Source organism: Pleurodeles waltl, chromosome 9 (genome assembly GCF_031143425.1).
Source record: "Pleurodeles waltl isolate 20211129_DDA chromosome 9, aPleWal1.hap1.20221129, whole genome shotgun sequence".
In the NCBI taxonomy this organism is placed as follows: Eukaryota; Metazoa; Chordata; class Amphibia; order Caudata; family Salamandridae; genus Pleurodeles; species Pleurodeles waltl.
The window spans coordinates 481,337,646-481,359,531 of NC_090448.1; the positions used below are offsets into that span (position 1 = coordinate 481,337,646).

General features: G+C 42.4%; 1 protein-coding gene across 1 annotated transcript in view; it reads right to left on the reverse strand.

The window, feature by feature from the left end:
* The window catches only part of AHNAK2 (AHNAK nucleoprotein 2), a 337,863-nt gene that overhangs the window by 35,601 nt on the left and 280,376 nt on the right, over positions 1–21,886 (reverse strand). The window contains exon 3 of the mRNA XM_069207324.1: positions 3,380–3,475. Coding sequence (XP_069063425.1) covers positions 3,380–3,475 — 96 coding nt within the window. The remainder of the gene's footprint in view (positions 1–3,379; positions 3,476–21,886) is intronic.

Below are 21,886 nucleotides of genomic sequence, written 5' to 3' on the forward strand. Positions count from 1 at the left end.
GGCACCCTGAAAACCCTCTAGATCAGACAAAAAGTGTAAGCTAAATTTCTGATACGATATCTTTAGTATAATGCCTGCATTCCACTACTACCATTATGACCACCCATGAGTTTCCCATACACGGTTATTCATTAGCACAGAATTCATTATTGTTAATCTAAATATATTTGACCTTATAGGGCTCACTTTGGCAAAGCATGGTTCCTAATCCCATGACTAATGTCATGCAATCATAGCATCTGGTAGCTTGGTACAGTTCTGTTAGTACAAGAGTCTCAACAGTTCAGTATGGGTTTTCTGAACAGCATGTGGTTTGGGTTAAATTCTCAAGGAGGGGTAAACATTCTCTTGGGCCTTGCAGGCACAGGAATCTTCCTCTGTATTTCATCTCCTTTAACTTGTTCTGCAAAGCATTTCTCTTTCAATCCCATGGGGGAGGCCCGGAGGGGCTTCATAGGGAAGGAAATGTATTTCCTTCCCTTTGAAGTCTCTCCCAGGGTTTCAAAAGCCGGATTGCTTGCAATCCGACTTTTGAAACCCCACTAGACACCAGGGATTTTTTTTTTTCTCTGAAACTGACAAAAGGGAGCGACTCCTTGGGCAAGGGTCGCTCCCAGGGGGGACATTTTTTTGGGAAGGCCTTTTCTGCCCCCCCTGGGGGCAGATCGGCCTATTATTAGGCCGATCTGCCCCCATGGGGGGGGCAGAAATCACTAGGCACCAGGGATAATTTTTAGTTTTTTTCTTTTTGTTATGTTTTTTTTTTTAGGTGGGGAGCGACCCCTTAGGCAAGGGTCGCTCCCCTAGGGGGCAAATTATATTTAGGCCATTTCTGCCCCCGTTGGGGGCAGATTGGCCTATTTTGATGAGGCCAATGGGGCAGAAACCATTAGACACCAGGGAGTTTTTATTTTTTGCATGAATTTCACGCAAGGGGAGCGACCCCTTAGGCAAGGGTCGCTCCCTGGGGTGGGGAATTATTTTAGGCCATTTCTGCCCCCCCTGGGGGGTAGATCAGCCTATTTTGATTAGGCTGATCCCACTAGGCACCAGGGATTTTTGTTTTTTTTTTGTTTTACAGATGGGGAGCGATCCCTTGGACAAGGGTCGCTCCCCTGGAGCGGCAAATTGTATTTAGGCCATTTCTGCCCGCTTTGGGGGCAGATCGGCCGATTTTAGGTCAATCTGCCCCCAAGGGGGGCAGAAACCACTAGGCACCAGGGATCTTTTTTTTTTGCGCCGTCACGCAAGGGGAGCAACCTTGTAGGCAAGGGTCGCTCTCCGGGAGGGGGTTGGGGGCAAATTTATTTTAGGCCATTTCTGCCCCCCCTGGGGGCAGATCAGCCTATTGGTATTAGGCCGATCTGCCCCCGGGGGGGGGGGCAGAAACCTCTATGCGCCAGAGCAAATAGTTTTTTTGTGTTTTTTGTTTTTTTGTTTATTTGTTTTTTTAGAGATGGGGAGTGACCCATCAGGCAAGGGTCGCTCCCCTGGGGGGCAAATTGTATTTAGACCATTTCTGCCCCCCTTGGGGGCAGATTGGCCTATTGTAGGTCAATCTGCCCCCAAGGGGGGCAGAAACCACTAGGCACCAGGGATCTTTTTTTTTGCACCGTCACGCAAGGGGAGCGACCTTGTAGGCAAGGGTCGCTGCCCGGGGGGGGGTTGGGGGGGGAAATTTATTTTAGGCCATCTCTGCCCCCCCTGGGGCCGGCTGAGCTAGAGTCCAAAATCCACAGGTAGGCACTGTTTTCTATGAAAAAATGTGATGTGTCCACGTTGTGTTTTGGGCCATTTCCTGTCGCGGGCGCTAGGCCTACCCACACAAGTGAGGTATCTTTTTTATCGGGAGACTTGGGGGAACGCTAGGTGGAAGGACATTTGTGGCTCCTCTCAGATTCCAGAACTTTCTGTCACCGAAATGTGAGGAAAACGTGTTTTTTTAGCCAAATTTTGAGGTTTGCAAAGGATTCTGGGTAACAGAACCTGGTCAGAGCCCCACAAGTCACCCCACCTTGAATTCCCCTAGGTCTCTAGTTTTTAAAAATGCACAGGTTTGGTAGGTTTTCCTAGGTGCCGGCTGAGCTACAGGCCAAAATCTACAGGTAGGCACTTTTCAAAAAACAGCTGTTTTCTGTGATGTGTCCATGTTGTGTTTTGGGGCATATCCTGTCGCGGACGCTAGGTCCACCCACACAAGTGAGGTATCATTTTTATCGGGAGACTTGGGGGAACATAGAATAGCAAAACAAGCGTTATTGCCCCTTGTCTTTCTCTACATTTTTCCCTTCCAAATGTAAGACAGTGTGTAAAAAAGACGTCTATTTGAGAAATGCCCTGGAATTCACATGCTAGTATGGGCACCCCGGAATTCAGAGATGTGCAAATAACCACTGCTTCTCAACACCTTATCTTGTGCCCATTTTGGAAATACAAAGGTTTTCTTGATAGCTATTTTTTACTTTTTATATTTCAGCAAATGAATTGCTGTATACCCGGTATAGAATGAAAACCCACTGCAGGGTGCAGGTCATTTATTGGCTCTGGGTACTTAGAGTTCTTGATGAACCTACAAGCCCTATATATCCCCGCAATCAGAAGAGTCCAGCAGACGTAACAGTATATTGCTTTCGAAAATCTGACATTGCAGGAAAAAGTTACAGAGTAAAACGTAGAGAAAAATTGATGTTTTTTTCACCTCAATTTCAATATTTTTCTTTTTCAGTTGTTATTTTCTGTAGGAAACCCTTGTAGGAACTACACAAATTACCCCTTGCTGAATTCAGAATTTTGTCTACTTTTCAGAAATGTTGCGGTGTCTGGGATCCAGCGTTGGTTTCATGCCCATTTCTGTCACTGACTGGAAGGAGGCTGAAAGCACAAAAAATAGTAAAAATGGGGTATGTCCCAGTAAAATGCAAAAATTGTGCTGAAAAATTGGGTTTTCTGATTCAAGTCTGCCTGTTCCTGAAAACTGGGAAGCTGGTGATTTCAGCACCGCAAACCCTTTGTTGATGCCCTTTTCAGGGAAAAAACCACAAGCCTTCTTCTGCAGCCCCGTTTTCCAATGTTTTTGAAAAAAACTAACTTTTCACTGTATTTTGGCTAATTTCTTGGCCTCCTTCTGGGGAACCCACAAAGTCTGGGTACCTCTAGAATCCCTAGGATGTTGGAAAAAAAGGACGCAAATTTGGCTTGGCTAGCGTATGTGGACAAAAAGTTATGAGGGCCTAAGCGCGAACTGCCCCAAATAGCCAAAAAAAGGCTCGCCACAAGAGGGGGAAAAGGCCTGGCAGCGAAGGGGTTAAGATGTTATTCACCAAACAGAACATTTTCAGTACATTCATGGGTAGAAGCATGAGAACGCTAGTCATCATACCTGTTGTTTGAAGTATTCCCCGCCTGCAGAATATTCATAAATAGGCGATGATCCTTGTGGGCGTAGCCTTATATCGTCCAAGGTAAAATCATTAGTCTGCAAAAAGTATCATAATAAGTATTGTTAAATGTTTCGTCAAGACCTCTTGTTACAGTTATAACTGTTCAATAAGTCAAATTACTGAGAGACTGAGCAGTGAGACGTGTTGATAACACACTGTTATAAATATAAGTAAGTATGTTTATGACAGCATTTATTTTTATCGTGACTTTTCAATTCATCGAGATATTGTTTGGTGACTATTGTAAAATTGGCCATATTTTAAACGTTATTGCCATCTGCCCTGATATTAGATGTTAACCATTATTTACGGTTCATCTCGCAGTTTTGCCAATGGTAAAGGTGATAAAAGCAAAAAGAACAGATAATGGACAGAATGATGAACAATGCAAATATTCACTTCTAGTCCTAGATCTGGGTTTAATCCATCATTTGTTTGCTCACCACACCACCTCAGTTTGGATCCAACCATATACAAATCAGTCTTGACCCTGCTCCCATGGGAATAGTCCAGCCTGAACTGGCAGGCCAGGTCCTCCTTGGACCTCAAACAAGCATCATGGGATCGGTTTCAGGGCATTGCCCCTCATCAGCCAGCCTAGCTTGAATCTAGTGGCACAGTGAGCACAGGACCCATGTCTGGGCATACCCTTCCCACTTAGGGCAACAAAGTAAAAAAGAACAGATGTTGGACGGAATACTGAACAATGCAAACATTCACCCCTACTCATAGATGTGGGTTTTAATCCATTGTTTTGTTTTGCTCACCACACCTCCTCTGTTTGGACCCAGCCATATGCAAATCAGTTGTGACCCTGCTCCCCATGGTAACAGTACAGCCTGAAATGAAAGAAGCATCTGAAGGATGTGTGCATTGTACTGAAAAAGTTTGACATGTACTTTTAAGTTTTGTATGACTCTACATTTGTTTTTCACTACATCAAGTCCTATCTTTCCCATAGGATAGCATTTTGTTATGTTATTACTTTTAATAAGTAATAACTGTCAATTGGGAGCAGGTAGACAGTTCATGTTTGGTGTGTAAAAAATATATTTCGAAGTTGAACTTAGTGTATTACTCCCAGACAGTGAGACAAAGGAATGCTTGGTGTTGGCAGGATGAGCCATTCTGGCTTAACAAGGGGGAGGAGCTGTCACCTATCATACCTGCACCTCACAAAGGCGGTGTCTGAACACTCTAACAAAGCATTTGCCACTAGTGGTTTGTGCCCCAGACAAGCTAGGGCAATGGCATGAGAAAGGGGATGCCTGGCATTTCGGGGGGGGGGGGCAGAAGCCTCTAGAAACTCCTCCTGCTTCAAAGTGTGCCCCAGGCATAAATATTGGACCCCAGACCCCAACTCTTCTGTACATATCTGGACCTGTGAAAGAATCAGAAGAAGGACTGCTGTGCTGCTTTGGTGCAAGAAGGACTGCCTCTGCTGCCCTGCTGTGCTTCCCTGTTGCCCTACATCTACCTACATCTTGAACCCAGGACTACCTGAGTGGCCCCAGGGGCTGGTTAGCTGGCTTCCTTATCAGAAGCTTCAGGGACAAACCAGGCTTCCTCCATCTTGAACCCAGCACCTACACTCTGCCAGCTGTGAGACCTGCCCTCATTAGTGGTGCCACCCAGTCCTGGACCCTTGGAAGTGGTCCTGAAGGTGCTCTGCCAGTCCAACTGTGGTGGCAGGAGAACCGATGAATTGCAACACATTGTCTCTCAAAAACTTCACATCGGAGCTGCTTCTCAACTCTTCATCTCACCAAACTGCACATTTGGACTGCTGTGTGGCATGTCCCTGGCGAAGGACATTTAATCACTGCCCAGACCTCTCAGCTAACTGCTGCTGTATTACGCATCCTCGATGCAGCTCTTCACATCGCAAGCCCCTCATTGATGGCATCCTCAACAACAATGTAGGACCCCATATCACAAGTCCTGCAGGTTCTTTGGAACCAGGCGCTGTACGATGCTCTTTGACACAGGACTTCACTTCACAAACCCCTCATCGACTGCATCCTCAATGACAATGCAGGACCTTACATCGCAGCCTTGCAACTCGTAGGAACCGCTGGTGCACGACACATCATCCACTTGCGACTGCACTGCTCTGCAGCCAGGATTTATGGTACTTTGTTCAGCTGACCTAACAGGGTCCATGTAGCCAGTTTGCCCTCCATCGCAGTCCACCTGAACTTGTGATTTGACCATGACAGAACTGTGGTTGCTGCTTGAGTAGGGTTTCACCAACCAGTAACCCAATTTTGTACACATGTTGATCAAGTCACATCTTGTTGTGCTCACTAGAGCGTAAGCATTCTATGACCAGCTTAGATAACCACAACTTACTGGAAAATTGTACATTAATGTATCAGAGTAACATAGCCTTGTCTTTCTCCAATTGAACTATTAATCTGCCCATTGTGACTTCGTTTTTGTTTTGATTTCTCTTAAGAATAAGTTTGAGGAATTTGATGAATTTTTTTTTAGTTTACAGTACATTCCACTTGATCAAGGACTATCTGGGTCCGAAATCCATGGGGGTCATGGATAAGCGCTCATAATATGGCCGTTCAAAGTCTACGTGCTTTGGATTGATGATGATGATCTTCATTTTAGAAATTATGATTTCTTGAGGATGCTCAAATTATTTGGCACGGATTGCAAATGATTCATCAATAAATACTATCATCATCCTTTGAGCACTACGTGTATATTCTTCAAGCACCAGAGTAGCTGAAAGAGTGACAGTGTGCTTTGAGACTATTTTCATGATTAGGTGTTGCTATTTCTTCATTATTGCTGTGTTCTTGGACAGAGAACATACCAAGTTGGCAAACCCTTACTGGATCATTTTGAGGGTAATGTTATTTAAAGAGGGGTGCAATGCAGGAGATTCTTTCCCTTTGAAGTAACCACACTGACCCATTTTTTCTGAGTCACATTAGAGACGGTATTATAAAATCCATCTGCATTAAGCTCTCATTTACCATCAGCTCTGATCAGGTGGCAAATAGAAGCGGGGTAACTGCTACAATACGAAGTAGTGTTTTGGGTAGGGTGCTGTGGAAGGGGGTCATGAAGTGGACCCCCGCAGCCCTTGCCCAATCTGCATGTGATTTTAAAGGCTGAATTTTCCAGTCAGTAAAATGTGGCCTGGTGTTGCCGCAGGACCACCGGGACAATTGAGATCTGACACAGCAGTAACCCACCAGTGGATAAGACTGCCTCCAACTAAAAATCAGGGTCCTTAAATTCCCACGTTCATGTTCTACTCATATCAGAACCCTGACCATTCACATTCAATGTATTCAGGTCAACAGTGTTACTATTGAAACTAATTACCAAAACACTTAAGTGCATTACTTTCAAAGTTAGAAACTATCATTCATAAGCTCTATTCCGAATACTCCTAATACACTAATGCTTTTTTATTCATACAGACATCACAAAACCAAAACTCTGGCACTAAACAAATTTACAGGCATCAGGCGCACAATGTTTATCTTTGAAAGTTTGGATTTGAATTGTAAGGTGAGAGTTGCAAAAATGTTTTTGCGAAAATAACATGAGGTTTATATGAAATTAATGTAAGCCTTTGTTAAGTATCTTGAGAAAAGCCGTCAAGGAACAGCTAATATTAACAATTATTTTTATGTATCCAAAATGTTAAGCGAGCAAAGTAAGAATAACTTTATTTTATTTTTATGAAAAACGTTTGTTTAAGTGAATTACTTGACAAACACATAAAACATGTCTAAATAATTTTCAAGAGCAATGAGCGTGTCCTGAAGCAGAAAGGATAATGTTTCTTCTGCTAACTTTGGAAAAGCCTAATTACTCTTGTGATGTATGAGTGACTGGATTCTGTGCCAGGACAGAGGTCAGAATTATGATTCCATCGTTCTTTACATAGCATTAGCAACCCAATTTAACAAGGCTGCATTATTCTGAGAATAGTATAAAAGCAAAACCAAATAAAGCAAGAAAAACTGTGTGTCGTGAACTACAAAACATGTGACCAGAAAAACCAATGCCAGACAAGCATTTCAATAAAGGCTCATAGCAGCACCCAGTCTCCACCTTTCGTTGCTGCTCAGCAACCTTCGATATATTCCTCTCATATTAACTATTGATTCTTTTGTGGTGGTGTGATTTGCATTTTAGTAATTTGTGCTGTTTTATTATCCTCCAAATACATTGAGGTTGCATGCTATCTGTTTTCGTTTTGTAGTGCCACAATATATGCTACACTCTACTGAGCATTCTAAACCTCAATTTATAATTTTTCTGAGATTCAGCACAGGAGATCTGTCAGGGCCAGTGAAGGAGTTGGGTAATCACTTGATCGTGCTAGCACGTCTGACCTTAATAAGTACATTTACAAGGGGACGCGAATAGGTTGATGAACCTTTTGACTTGCAATTAAGATGTTCTTACCATAGCTCCAGTACATCATCAATAATCAATACACAATAATCAATAATCATTAGCAATCAATAAAATCAATAATCAATGGAGTCAGTAATTGTCATGCACCATGACCTTTCAGTCATGAATAAGCACACCTTTTAGTAAACGTTTAGAATATTCATTTCCATATATTAACAACGCTAAGGTAATGTAGATTAATCTCAAAATCAGATGAAACACATAAAGAAACAATACTAGTTGTCCAAAGTGGCAGAAGAAACGTAATCTAATCAGAGCTTGAATAACAACACATTCTAAGGTTATGGTGCAAATCAATAACAAAGTCAGCTGCGTCAATGTAATGATGTACATGAAGTGTAGCAGAGAAATTCGCCAAGCACTAGTCCCTGATATCATAATTCATTAGTGAGGATCCTTAACTAACTTCGGATTAGCATCAGCATGTTGGGCTTCATGCAAAACAATTTAGTAACACAAATTTGGAAAAACCTCTAACTATGGCTCTATCAAAACAGCGCAGTTGGTACCTAGAAAAAAAGCAAATATGCATAATAATCACAGTTTAGGTCATACCTATCCTCAGTATGGGTCAGCAAAGCAGAATCAGTCTTCATCCTCAGGACATCAGTCGATCAGCAAGGCATCAGGCTTCAGCATCAAAGTTCAGGAAAGGCAAAGTCTCTAAGCATTAAAGTTAAGCATGTCTCTTGTCAAGACGCCATATGGGCAAAAGTCAGGATGAATGTCTTCTCTCCGTGTACTCTTGTTATATCAAAACTGTTAAAACTACCCACCCAAATCCCTATTGGTCAGTGAATTGTATGTTCACACTTTATCCAATAAAACTAAAATCCCAAATCTATGAATTCTAATTTTACTCTTTTCACATGTCCTTGATTGGTTTGTCTTGCAATGTCCTCATCATCCGGCTTGTCAGGTAACAGTATTGTTGCAGGTTTTACTCTAGTCAGAACTTCATTGTTCTTGTCCTGGGAAAGTCAGTCTCACACACATTTTATGACAAGACCGGAGGCTCCCATTATGCAGTAGTCTTTTCTTTATTTTTAATAGCAGCTCCAGTCAAGATCAACTACAAGTCCCATAAGGCAAACGACAAGTAGCCAATGGGAGAACAAAAGTAGTTCATTGTAATGCACCAATCACCGCCGTATCCATGGAATAATACCCATCTTGACTGAAAACAGCCCTCTTTTCTTGCTGCTCCTCAGTCAAGATAAGTATTATTCACTTCATCTTTAATATTGGTGGTAGCACGTTATCTTCATGCGCTAAGTGTTAATATTTTCTGGTATTAATGTTGTTTGTGGTCGGCTTGTCAGCTGCATTTTTTCTTGTTACCTCGCGTCGCGCGCTGTTAGTAACGGTCTCTGTGACCGTTTGGGTCTCTTCAGCACGCGTAGGCATATTTCAGCCTTCGCGCGCTGAAAAGCACTCACTGGATAGCACTCGCGCTTACCTCGGCTCTTTCCTGCGGCGCTCCGGTTTAGCGCTCGTTTTCTGCAAGTCAGTTCTCGTTTGCTTTGCTGGCTGAGCTCCCGGCTCAGTTTCTAATCATTAAACCCCGCCCGTAGGCGGAGCCGGATACCTCCTTCTCCTCTCTTTCAGAGAGGTTTAACCCTTACCTGCCTTATTTCAAGGGGTTGCTTTAGTCATCACCATGGACAGTACGCAGACACAGTTATCTCATGAGGAGGAGGAAGATGTTCTTAAGGAGCATCTAAATGATTTTATTCAAACATCTGTGGATCAGGCTATGGTTGCCTCTTGGCAAAAACTTTCAAAAAATTTAGAGAACTCTGTGGTAAATATTGTGTCCAAGACCATGCTGGCCCATTCTGCGGGGGAAAGCAGAAAGCGTCAAATCTCTTCAAAAAATGTAAAAGCAACGCTAACTGGAAGTGACTGTGTTTCACACATGGCGGAGGACGCAGATCCTCAAGGGCCTCCTAACAAGGAGGGGTTAATAGCTAAGTCTATAAGAAAATGCATGGTGAAAAATAAACATATATCGTCCCCTATTAAAATAACAAAACATTTGGACACAGATGATGAAGGGACAGACCCTGAGTCGGATGCGATAGTTCCGACGAGGACGTGGGAGAGTTGTTCTTCCCTCCTCCACTCAAAAAAGCCGAACACGCTTCAGGGTCCACCACTATTTTGGATTCAGAAGGGGTTCCAATGTTTGACCCTGGTGATATTCAACACCCAAATTCCACAGAGTGGCTCCCCTCAGATCATGTGGCGGACTATGTCACTGCCAGACTCCGAACCCCCCTGGATAAACAAGTTCGGGCGAAATTAAAATCGGAGTGTCCCCGCCCTGCTTTGTCTTTTAAAATAACAGCGACACCAGCTATTGACTCTTCACTCCTGACGTTCTTTACCAGATACGGCAAAGACCCCCGTAAAGGGGTAGATAAAGCTTGGTCCACGTGCCAAGATAAACTTTTGGACTTTGTGGGTCCCTTGACCCGCATATTTGATATGGCGGAATCAGCTCGGCTGGATCAGGTGGCCATTGATCCAGAAGAACTCTTTTAAGGCCGCAGCGTGCTGTATGCCTGTTGGGGAATGCTAATTCCTCCATTACTCACGAACGGAGGAAAGGACTCCTACTCAAGTTGGACCCAAAGTTGGTTAACTTAGCCGGTTCAGATCCGGGTGTAAAAGCAGAGGGCTTGCTGTTCGGTGATTCGTTCATCAAGGAGCTAAGCAAGTATGTGACTACCTTTTCCTCGTTGGACAAGGCGCAGCAATCATTAAAAAAGATGTTTGCTTCTCGGGTTTTCACCAGGGCCGGTAGAGGTAGGAACCGCTTTGCCGGCCGAGCCTACGCCAACCAAGGTTACCGCGGTCCCTATCAGAACGCCTATCAAGATTACAGGCCTCAATTCTACCCCCAAAGAAGCAGGGGCTTCAGGGCTAAGGGAGGCCGTAACACCAGAAACGCAACACAACTCGGTAAGTCAGACTTCCTTTACTCCTGTGGTGGGGGGCCGCATTGCGCAATGTCTGTCAAAATGGGAGAATCTTACAAAAGATCCTTGGGTTTTAAACACAGTACAAGGTTATGTTATAGAGCTCTTTTCAGAACCTTTTCAAGAGTTTTTTCCTCCCCCTCCTCAATTTTCGAACCAAATGACAAATTTAATTTCATTAGAAATCCAGTCTCTTTTGCAAAAACAGGCTATTATTCCTTGTTCACTAGATTCTTCAGGTTTCCTCAGCTCCGTTTTTCTAGTTCAGAAAAAGAACAAAAAAAATGTTCTTTATCGACATTTCAAGATGGAGACTATTCTCCATCTCAGAGATACTCTTCTTCTAGGAGATTGGTTTGTAAGATTGGATCTTCAGGACGCTTATCTTTCGGTCCCCATTCATCCCGCCTCGCAGAAGTTTCTCCAATTCCACTGGGCAGGTCAGTACTTTTGTTTCACCTCTCTTCCCTTCGGCCTTTCCTCCGCCCCATGGTGCTTCACGAAACTAATGAAGCCAGTGGCGGCTTTTCTCAGAGCTCGAGGCATCCGCCTGGTGATTTACTTAGACGACATTTTAATCATGAGTCAGAGTCGCACCTTGCTACTGTCTCAAGTTCGTCTTGCTTGCACTCTGTTGGAGGATCTGGGCTTTATTGTAAATTACGAAAAATCTTCCTTAGATCCGGTTCAACAAATCGAGTTTCTAGGCTTTTTGGTGGATTCCGTATCGGCTACTCTTCTTCTACCGTCATCAAAGATCAAATCCATAAAGTCCGAAATTCTTCTGATTCTTCGCAGTTCTGTTATATCCCTCAGATCTCTAGCAAGGATTGTGGGTCGGCTTTCTTCCTCAATTCAAGCGATTTTTCCGGGTCCTCTGCATTATCGGGCGTTACAAAGGCTAAAAATTCGTCATATCCAAAAAGGTCTAGCTTATTCAGATGTTATAGCTCTAGACCAAGATTCACGTGCAGAACTCCAGTGGTGGAGAGACCATTTAGACGCCTGGAACGGCAGAACTATCTTCGCATCAGCCCCAGATCTTGTATTAGAGTCAGATGCAAGTCTGTCAGGTTGGGGAGCCCGTTGTGGTGCAATCTCGACTGGAGGTTCATGGTCTCTAGAGGAGTCAAAATTGCACATAAACTGTTTAGAGATGCTTGCCGGCTCCTTTGCAATCAGGAGCCTCGCAAGAGACAGGATTTCTTGTTCGGTTCTGCTCAGAATGGACAACATTTCAGCGGTGCGTTACATCAATCGGCTAGGAGGCACAAAATCCAAACCTTTAGCGGAATTAGCGAAAGGGTTTTGGGAGTTCTGTCTTCAAAACAAATTCTCTGTTCAAGCCTAATATCTTCCGGGCAACCTCAATCTGGTAGCGGACTGGTACTCCTGTTTCTTTCGGGATTCCAGCGACTGGATGCTCAACCTACGGGTGTTCAACGCCCTGCTACACAAGTGGGGACCCTTCCATATAGATCTCTTTGCTTCACGGCTAAACGTGCAACTTCCAAGATTTTTCAGCTGGCTTCCAGACCCTCTAGCTCTAGCCTTCGATGCGTTTACTCAAGATTGGTTGTCTTCCCTCAATTACGCCTTTCCTCCTTTTATCTTGATTCCTAGAGTTCTGGCACAAGTCAGACGTCAACGAGCTTCTCTAGTCCTCATAGTCCCTTATTGGCACTCCCAGGTGTGGTTTCCTTCCCTCCTGGAACTGTCAATCGAATCCCCGATTCTGATACCCTCCTTTCCAGACCTCCTGACCAATCATCAAGGCCTCCGTCACAGTCTAATTCTTCAAGAGTCCCTGATCTTATCGGCTTGGAAAATTTTGGTGAATCCCGATCTAGCGTTTCAATTTCGGCAGAAGCTGCAGCCTTCATTGACCGGGCTACAGCTCCTGGGACAAAGAAGGCTTATAGATCAGCTTGGTCTCTCTGGTGTTGCTGGTGTTTGGGAAGACAAGTTGATCCCATTACAGCGGATGTGTCTCTGATGGTCAACTTTCTGGTGTCGGAAGCCAGTAAAGGTAAGTCCTTCCGTACTATTAATTTATATAGGTCTGCGATTTCTTCTGCTCAAGATTACTGTCAAGGGAACCCTATTGGTGAACATCCGTTGGTCTGTCGTCTGTTAAAGGGAGTAACATTTTCTAATCCGCCAAAACCTAAATACAGTTCTTTATGGGATGTCAATGCAGTGCTAAAATTGTTTGTCTCTTGGCCTGACAATTCTTTGTTATCTTTAAAGCAGTTGTCATCTAAGCTGGCTATGCTTTTATGCTTGTATCGTTCAAGCGGTTATCTGATGTTAGAGCTCTCGATCTTACCGCTCGGTCCTGTTTAATGTGGCGAGACATACAAAAACTAACCTTTCTTCAGTTTTTTTATCCCTTTTTCCCCGATCATCCCAAACTCTGTGTGGGCCAATGTTTAAAAGTTTATGAACGACGGACAGCCGATCTTAGAAACTCCTCTTCTACCCAATTGTTAATCTCCATTAGGAAACCTTACAATCCTGTGTCCTCTCCTACTTTGGCCTGTTGGGTTCGTGGGATTATGTCTTTGGCTGGTATTGATACCTCTGCTTTTGGAGCACATTCAGCTAGAGGAGCCATGGCGTCCAAAGCCTTCTGGGCCGGTTCTCGCCTAGAGAATATTCTCAGGTCGGCTGACTGGTCTAATGATAATGTATTCAAAGTATTTTATTGTAAATCAGTTCAGCGTGCCTCATTAAATGTGATTGAATCGCTTTAAAATTGCATAATAGGAGCCACCGGTCTTGTCATAAAATGTAGATTTTCCTAGTAATTTATGAAGGAAAGTCTTAATTTTATTAAAGACACGGAGGCGAGGATTATCCCGCTGCTACAAATTCTAACTCTGTGATTTTGTTACCCTCCCTTTTAGCTTCTACCTCAACACAGCAAACCTCTTCATAGAGATCCTTTATGTACGGTGTCCTCTCCAGTGTTTTCTGTCAAGGTTTATCAAGAGACGGATCGTCAAAACCTGCCGGTCTTCCTACAGAGACTTTTATTCTATTTACAAGAAGTTTTCCCGCTATGTTTGGCGTTTTGTATTTGTTGTGTTATTATACCTTTATTTACTGCTCATTGAGATTCGCACAAGAAAAGAGGGCTGTTTTCAGTCAAGATGGGTATTATTCCATGGATACGGCGGTGATTGGTGCATTACAATGAACTACTTTTGTTCTCCCATTGGCTACTTGTCGTTTGCCTTATGGGACTTGTAGTTGATCTTGACTGGAGCTGCTATTAAAAATAAAGAAAAGACTACTGCATAATACTCGCCTCCGTGTCTTTAATAAAATTAAGACTTTTCTTCATAAATTACTATGAAAATCTACATTACACATAAAATGTTGCATTAGTTGAAACATCATCTAGCAGTTGATTCTCATGAGAAAGCTTCCGTTAGGAGCACATTTAAACAATACAATAGAAATTCACAGTTTGACTTTCTTGGTCAGCTATTTTATTAGACGCTAAGAAATACAGCTTTTACATGAGGCCTGGCAAGTAGGCCAAGACACTCGCTAAGTTAAGGCCTGCAATTAATAAAGCTGAAGCCCATTGCATAACCCTTAATATGACATATTACTGCATTAGTCTAACATATATTCAACATTTCATACATAATAAATCATTGATTAGTACCTTTCGTTAACATTGGAAGCCATTCTTCGTAATCTCAATTTGAAATGTGTGCATTATTTTTCTACGTTATTTTATTTTTTACATAACCTTATTCATTAATAATTTTTATTAAAACACCTGCGCTTGCAATCTCTCCTCTGATGACTAAATGTCATCACACCAATTATTACCCACACATTTTTTAATCAGCTAAAATTCTGTCAGTTCAATCCCTTCATACTTTTGTTCCTCTTCGAATTTTCCCTTTACATTTTTTCCCTTTTCTTTTCTTTCCTCCTCTGATGATTCTTTGACCTTTTCAATTTAATTCTTTTACATAATTTACCCAATCCCCATACTCCAGTTAGACAAACCACAACAATTAATATTCCCTGTTATATTTTCAATAGAATCCCATTCCAAATGTTGCTGAGCCAATTTCCCACTGAAGCAAACCCTTTGCCAACCTTTTCCCAAACACCTGGCTCTTTCAATTCTTTCAAATCAGCACTTGCATTTGTCAGATTAGTAAGTAAGTCTCTTATCTCTATACTGTTATCAGGTATATACAAACAACAATGCCTAGAATTAATCATTCTACAGACTCCACCATCCTTCGCTAAAAGAATGTCTAAAGCAAGATGATTTTGAAGAGTCATAGCTCTATCAGCAGCTAATTCAGTACCTATCAGGAGTATGGCTCCTGAAATATTTGTCAGCATGTTATCCACAATAGTAGACATCCTTTGAATCTTTATCGAATTCAGAATGACTCCCAGTGAAGGAATCACTGCTCCAACTATATCTCCCACTATAGCAGAAGAGGACTCCCTCCTCTGTCTTTTAAGATGTAATTCAGTCACTTTCTGAAACTTTTTGAGATCCTCTACTTGATAAATCTTGGGGAAAACTATCCCCAAATAACATGTCCGATACCATCCTCTTGGAAGACAGTAATAAGCATTAAGTTAAGACCACAGATATATTAAATCCCTGGAATACCAGGGTCCTGTCCATTCAACATAAACGTCCATTTACTCTGAAACAAAGACACATGTCTACAGTCACTTGTTCCCACAATTAAAGTGTCAGTGCGCAATTTAGGCATATATATATGTATATAATCAAGACCGTGAGGGTCGAAACTCGTTGGTGTTAGTTTGTTTGGGGTCCTGTCGTGAAATAAAAGTAACCTGCTGTAGTCCTGTGAGTGCCGCAATTTTGACTCAGTTGTCAAACTGGTGTGAAGATTATTGATGGGAATAGGTCCTTCCCATATGCAGGCACCGACATGAGAAGAGCGCGCCTTTTTGGATCTGTTGGAGTTGTTATATATATATATATATATATATATATATACAAACTTTCCCTCCGTATTGGGCATCTAAAGTTAATTTCCCTTGCGTTTTGATTGCACTATAAGCATAATCATTCTTGTTAGTCCTTTTTTCTATGCCTTCTTCTAATTTCTCTTTTAATGCTTTTCTCCTGTCATCTGTATGATCTAAGTAGCTTTTCTCTAAAGGTGTAAGCAAGCATTTCAAATCATTTCTGTGCGCATAAGCTGTGCCAACGTCAATGTAGGTTCAAAGAAACCTCTAACTATTACTATGTCATTATCCTTAGCTACTCTACTCCAATACCTAATTATAGGAACACAACATAGTAATTTGAGTAAAAGTATTGAGGCCCATATTTATACTTTTTTAGTGCCGCATTTGCGGCATCTTTTGATGCAAAAATGGCGCAAACTTACAAAATACAATTGTATTTTATAAATATGGGCCTGAATGTACTCCTGGTTATAGAATCTTGTTAGTGACAGACTACAACTTATTCCTTTAGTTAAAGGCAAACTATGATAGGTGACTCTTTCCTTGACTGATGGAGGAATCTGCGTACACACAAAACAATTTTTCACATCCATTGTCTCAACATACTCACTCAACAAGCAATAGAAAACATTAGAAGAAAGTTCGCCCTGCGCATTAGTATCCTCATGCAAATATTTCTCATCAAACCTAAACTTCTCTAATGCTGTTAGTGCAGTAGTTGTCTCAAAAGCAAAAGTATGGTTGGCTTCTCTCTTATCAAGAACAGACATTCACACAATCAACACCACAAACAATATCCCACACATAATAGCCAAACCAATGGTCATATTTTTACAGCGCCTAGCATCTCTACCTTGTTGACTGATGTTACTCATGATCTATAAACAATCAAAAAGCAGAAGAAATTTTGAAAAACTTGCAGCAAAAATCAAAAATAGACAAATCTTTGTTCAGCAGTTCAGTTTCCCTTCCAGGATCCCTTGTCAAAATCGGTTAGCAGCTTTGTGAAAATCAGGTTTCAAATGTCAAATCTGGTTACCAATGTCTCTTCCGGATTACTTTCAACAGTCTCTTTCTCAAAAATTTCTCTCAGATTGTTTCAACAGTTCAGTTCATTAGCTTACTTCACATGCCAAAATACTGAACTGGAACTTCTTTATCAAAACCAAAAGACGAAAACTCTTGCTGCCATTCATTCGTAGTTGCATACACCCATTCAGGACCTGCATATCTTCGACTTGCATTTCTCTTTCTTTTCAATTTTCCATCCCCATTCAGCTCTCCTTCACTTAGATCTTCTCTCTTTGTTGTATCCACTTCTTCAATTGCTGGTTCAACAACCACCTCTTTCCCTTTCTCCACTTGTGACTCCACTTATCTCCTTTCAGTGGTCCCTTTGTCAGTGTTCTCTTCAGAGTTGAACTTGAACCTTCTCCTTGTTCTGTGGTGTTATCTCCTGACGGACCTGCAACCGGTTCAGGAGCAGTCAGATCTCATTGACTTTGATCCACCTCAACTCCTTCCCCTACTGGGTCTGGCAATTGCTCTGTTTGTCTCTCAAGATCGTCTGCTTCTGGGAAAGTCCTCCTCTGACTAGGCTCTCCCGCTTCCTTAGTTGAAATAGGCTCTCTGTCACCCTCCTGGAAGTCTCCTCCCTCGTCTCTCACAGGAGTGACTGAACCACCCTCAATGGGCCTAGATCCGGTCTCAGTTCCCCTTTGTTCTCCTTCCGGCCCTGAGACTTGTCTCACTGTTGTTGGTACTCTCAACAACGCTACTTCATGATCCAGTGGTCATGCCACTTTCTTTAGTGACTTGCATGAATCCAGTTCAGAATACCAGCTGTGGCAGTTGTCAAAACTACCTGATGAGGTCCATTTCAACAAGGCTCCAAACACATCTTTTTCATGTGTTTCCGGACCACAACCCAGTCTCCCGCTCTCAGGTTGTGCCCTGGGTCATGGATCAGTGGCAGTGTGGTGGCTTCCACCTGATGAGAAAAAGAGCGAACCACATCAGCCAGACCTTTGCAGTAATCCAACACCATATCATCTGTAATGTTGACAAGTGCATTTGCCGGCACTGCTGGCAACCTCATTGCTCTGCCCATGAGGATCTCATGTGGCGACAATCCTTTCTTCCTGTCAGGTATGTTTCTCATTGATATCAACACTAAAGGGAATGCATTAGGTCAGTTCAAATTTGTGGACGCACACATCTTTGCAACTCTTGACTTCAATGTACCATTCATCTGTTCCACTAGTCCTGATGATTCAGGGCGGTTACTACAATGCAACTCCTGCTCAATGTCCAACGCTGCACACAGTAATTTAATTACATCATTGTTGAAGTTACTTCCCCTATCTGATTCTAAGGAGATCGGAAACCTGAAGCGCGGTACCAGTTCCCTAAGCAGTAGTTTCGCTACTGTGAGGCTATCCTTTCTTCAAGTAGGGTAATCTTCAATCCAGTGACTAAAGATGCAAACAATCACCAACACATATCTCAAACTTCCACACACAGGCATCTCAATAAAATCCAACTGCATTCTGCTGAATGGACCTCCCACTCTTCCAATGTGGCTAAAATTAGCCACTGTCCCTTTCCCTGCATTTAGTTGTTGGCAAATGACACATCGATGGCAAACTGCTTCAGCAACTTGTCTAAATTTTGGGTTGAACCAATCATGTTTGAACAAACAAATCATTGCATCCCTCACAATATGAGCTTGACCATGATAGTACCTCGCCATTTGAGACAACAGGCTATTTAGTAAAACCAATTGACCCTCTTCTGAAACCGACAATCCATCTTGTCTTTGCACACATTTAATTTTGCTCCATGAACGATTTTCCTCCCTGTTAACATTATTTTGCAACATTTTTAATTCTTTCAAACTGTCAATTATTTTCAATGCATAGCTTGTACAAGTTTCATCTTCTTCAGGTAACAGTTCCCCCTTGTCTTTGAATGATTACAGTTCAATGCGCAAAACCTTGCGGCTTGATCCGCATATCCATTTCTCAATGACACATAGTCCTGTGACTTAAGATGTGCACTGCATTTCACCACTGCAATCTTTTCTGGCATTTGAATAGCATGTAACAATTCTTTAATTCTCTCAGCATTTCTCACTGGTGAACCAGAAGAGGTCAGGAAACCTCTCTGTGACCACAACTGACCAAAATCATGGACTATTCCAAATCCATACTGGCTATCCATATAGATTGTAACCTTCAACTGAGCAGAGACATGGCATGCTCTAGTAAGGGCTACCAGTTCCCCTACCTGGGCAGAATACACTCCTCGAAGCCAAGAAGCTTCCAAGGTACCAGAAATTGCGCATTCAACATATCCTGCTGTCAGTGTTCCTGTATTGTCTCTCAGACAAGAACCACCAACAAAAATAATTTGGTCATTTTCTTTCAATCAAGTATCTCTAATGTCAGGTCTCGGTTTTGTACACAAATCAGTTACTTCGACACAATCATGCTCAACATCTTCCTCTGTTTCAATTTCAGCATTTTCACTCGGAAATAAGGTTGCTGGGTTCAGCACTGTACGTCTTTTCAATGATACATTTGGTGACCCTAGAATACTTGTTTCATAACTAGTCAACCTCGCACCAGTCAAATATTAGGTTTTCGTTCTTGTGAGTAGAATCTCAATAGAGTGAGGGACCATTGCAGTCAGGGGATGTCCCATCACAGTGCACTCACACTGTGTAAGGCTTTGACCAACTGCTGCAACTGCACGCAAACAACCCGGTAAGGCTGCTGCAACTGGGTCCAAAGTAGCTGGAAAATATGCAATTGGGTGGTTTACACCTCCATGGACCTGTGTCAAGACAGACAAAGAACATGCATCACGCTCATGACAAAACAATGTGAAATGTTTTGTGTAGTCAGGCATATAAAACATTGGATCCCTGCACAGACTCTCTCTCCATTCAGTAAACGCTTTCAATTTATCGTGGTCTAACACTATGGGATCAGGTACTTCCTTATCAGTCAGCTTCTGCAATGGTCTTGAAATGACTGAAAAATTGGGAATCCATTGACGACAATAACTTACCATCCCCAAAAACATCCTGACATCTCCCTGTCTAGTCGGGTGATTTGTCTGCAGTATGGTTGTAATCCTTTCTCTGGATATCTTTTTTGAACCCTTCCCAATCTGATGGCCCATATTTTACTACTTTCGGACAGTACTGTAATTTAACCGGATACACTTTGTGACCATTCTTTCCCAAATGGTTCAACAGGGCAATCTTATCATATTTGCACTTGTCCCTTGTCTTGGATGCAATCAGTAAGTCATCAATGTACTTTACCAAGGTCGATTGGAAAGGCAATTCCAACGACTCCAAATTCTTTTTTAAGATCTGATTGAATATAGAAGGTAACTCAGAAAACCCTTGAGGAATTCTGCACCAGCAATAAATTTGATCCAGAAATTTGAAACAAAAGAGAAATTGACTATCCTCATGAAGAGGCACAAAAAAGAACGCTTGTGACAAATCGATGACAGTGAACCACTTGGCATCACATGGAATCTGGAACATTATCACAACTGGATTTGGCACCACGAGACAATATTTGACCATAATCTCATTTATTTTTCTCAAATCCTGAACAATCCGAACCTTCCCAGAGGGATTTTTCAAACCCACTATAGGTGAATTACATGGGTTGCTCAATACTTCTGTCAGAACCCTTTGCTTTACAAAGTCTGCAATAATCTGACCTACTTTGATAAGGACATCTTGCGGCATGTGGTACTGTGGAAGTTGTGGAAACATTGCATTCGGCTTCACAGTAATCTTGACTAGCTCCACTCCCTTTATCAAACCTACTTCTTTTCCTGTCAAATCCCACACCTTCTCCTTTACTGTTCCCTGCAAATCAGGATGAAGCTCTTTCACTGTGAACGTCAGGAGAAATTAAATCAAAGGGTACTCCTCATTTGTAGTTTCACACTCTATTTCTGGGGCTTTCTCCTCTTCATCATCACTATCTGTCTGAATCTCAATTCGATTATTTGAGCAAGTAATCAAACACCTTGTTTTACATAACAAGTCCCTTCCCAGTAGGGATACCGGACTTGAATCGCAGACTACAAATGTATCCAATCCCTGGAAATTGCCAATCTCCACTTGAACTGGATCTGTAATCGGGTTTGTCAAATAATAGTTTGCTACTCCCACAACCTGAACTGTTCTACCACAAAGGGGTAAATTCAGAACTTCTGCACTTCTCACCGTAGAGCGTGTAGCTCCTGTGTCAACCAAGAATGAAACCTTGTGACCCATAACCTTTCCCTTCACATAGGGTCCTCTTCGATCTACTTCTAAGGAAGTCACAAGCACACATGGCTCCTATTCTGAACTGTCACTCGTCCATTCATCATTTATTCCATTCTCACTGTGTAACGGGAATTGGTGGTACTATTTCTGTTATGCCTCTGACCTGTGACCTGTTGAGAAAGCATCATCTGTTACTGTTCCATCGGGGCCCGAGGTATTTGAATTTGCTGTTTAGGTACCATGGGAACCTGCATTTGCACCTGCTGCATGGGCTGAAAATTCTGCATTTGATTCACATTATTCTGAAAATTTAGATTAGGACCTCTCACTCTCGGTCCTGTCACATTCTGGAATGAATTGATGTCATTACTCTGCTGAACAACACCTTCCTGCACCATCATTGGACACTCCCGTTTCCAATGTCCAACGGCTCTGCAAATGTGACATGGCAATACTTTCTTCATTCCCTGCACATCACTCTGAACCACTACAGTATTCAAGTCTGGACCACGATTCATATTGCCTCCACGACCTCTACCTCTCATCTGGGGCTGAAACATCATGTTACGCTGCTGCTGCTGTGGCAACTGCTGCAAAAAATTCATTTGCACTCCTGTTTGAGCTGCTTTAATCTGCATCACCATTGTCTTCTCTTTCAACTTTTTCTTTCATCACTAAAGAACATACTGCAACACCTCATCAATCGGCTT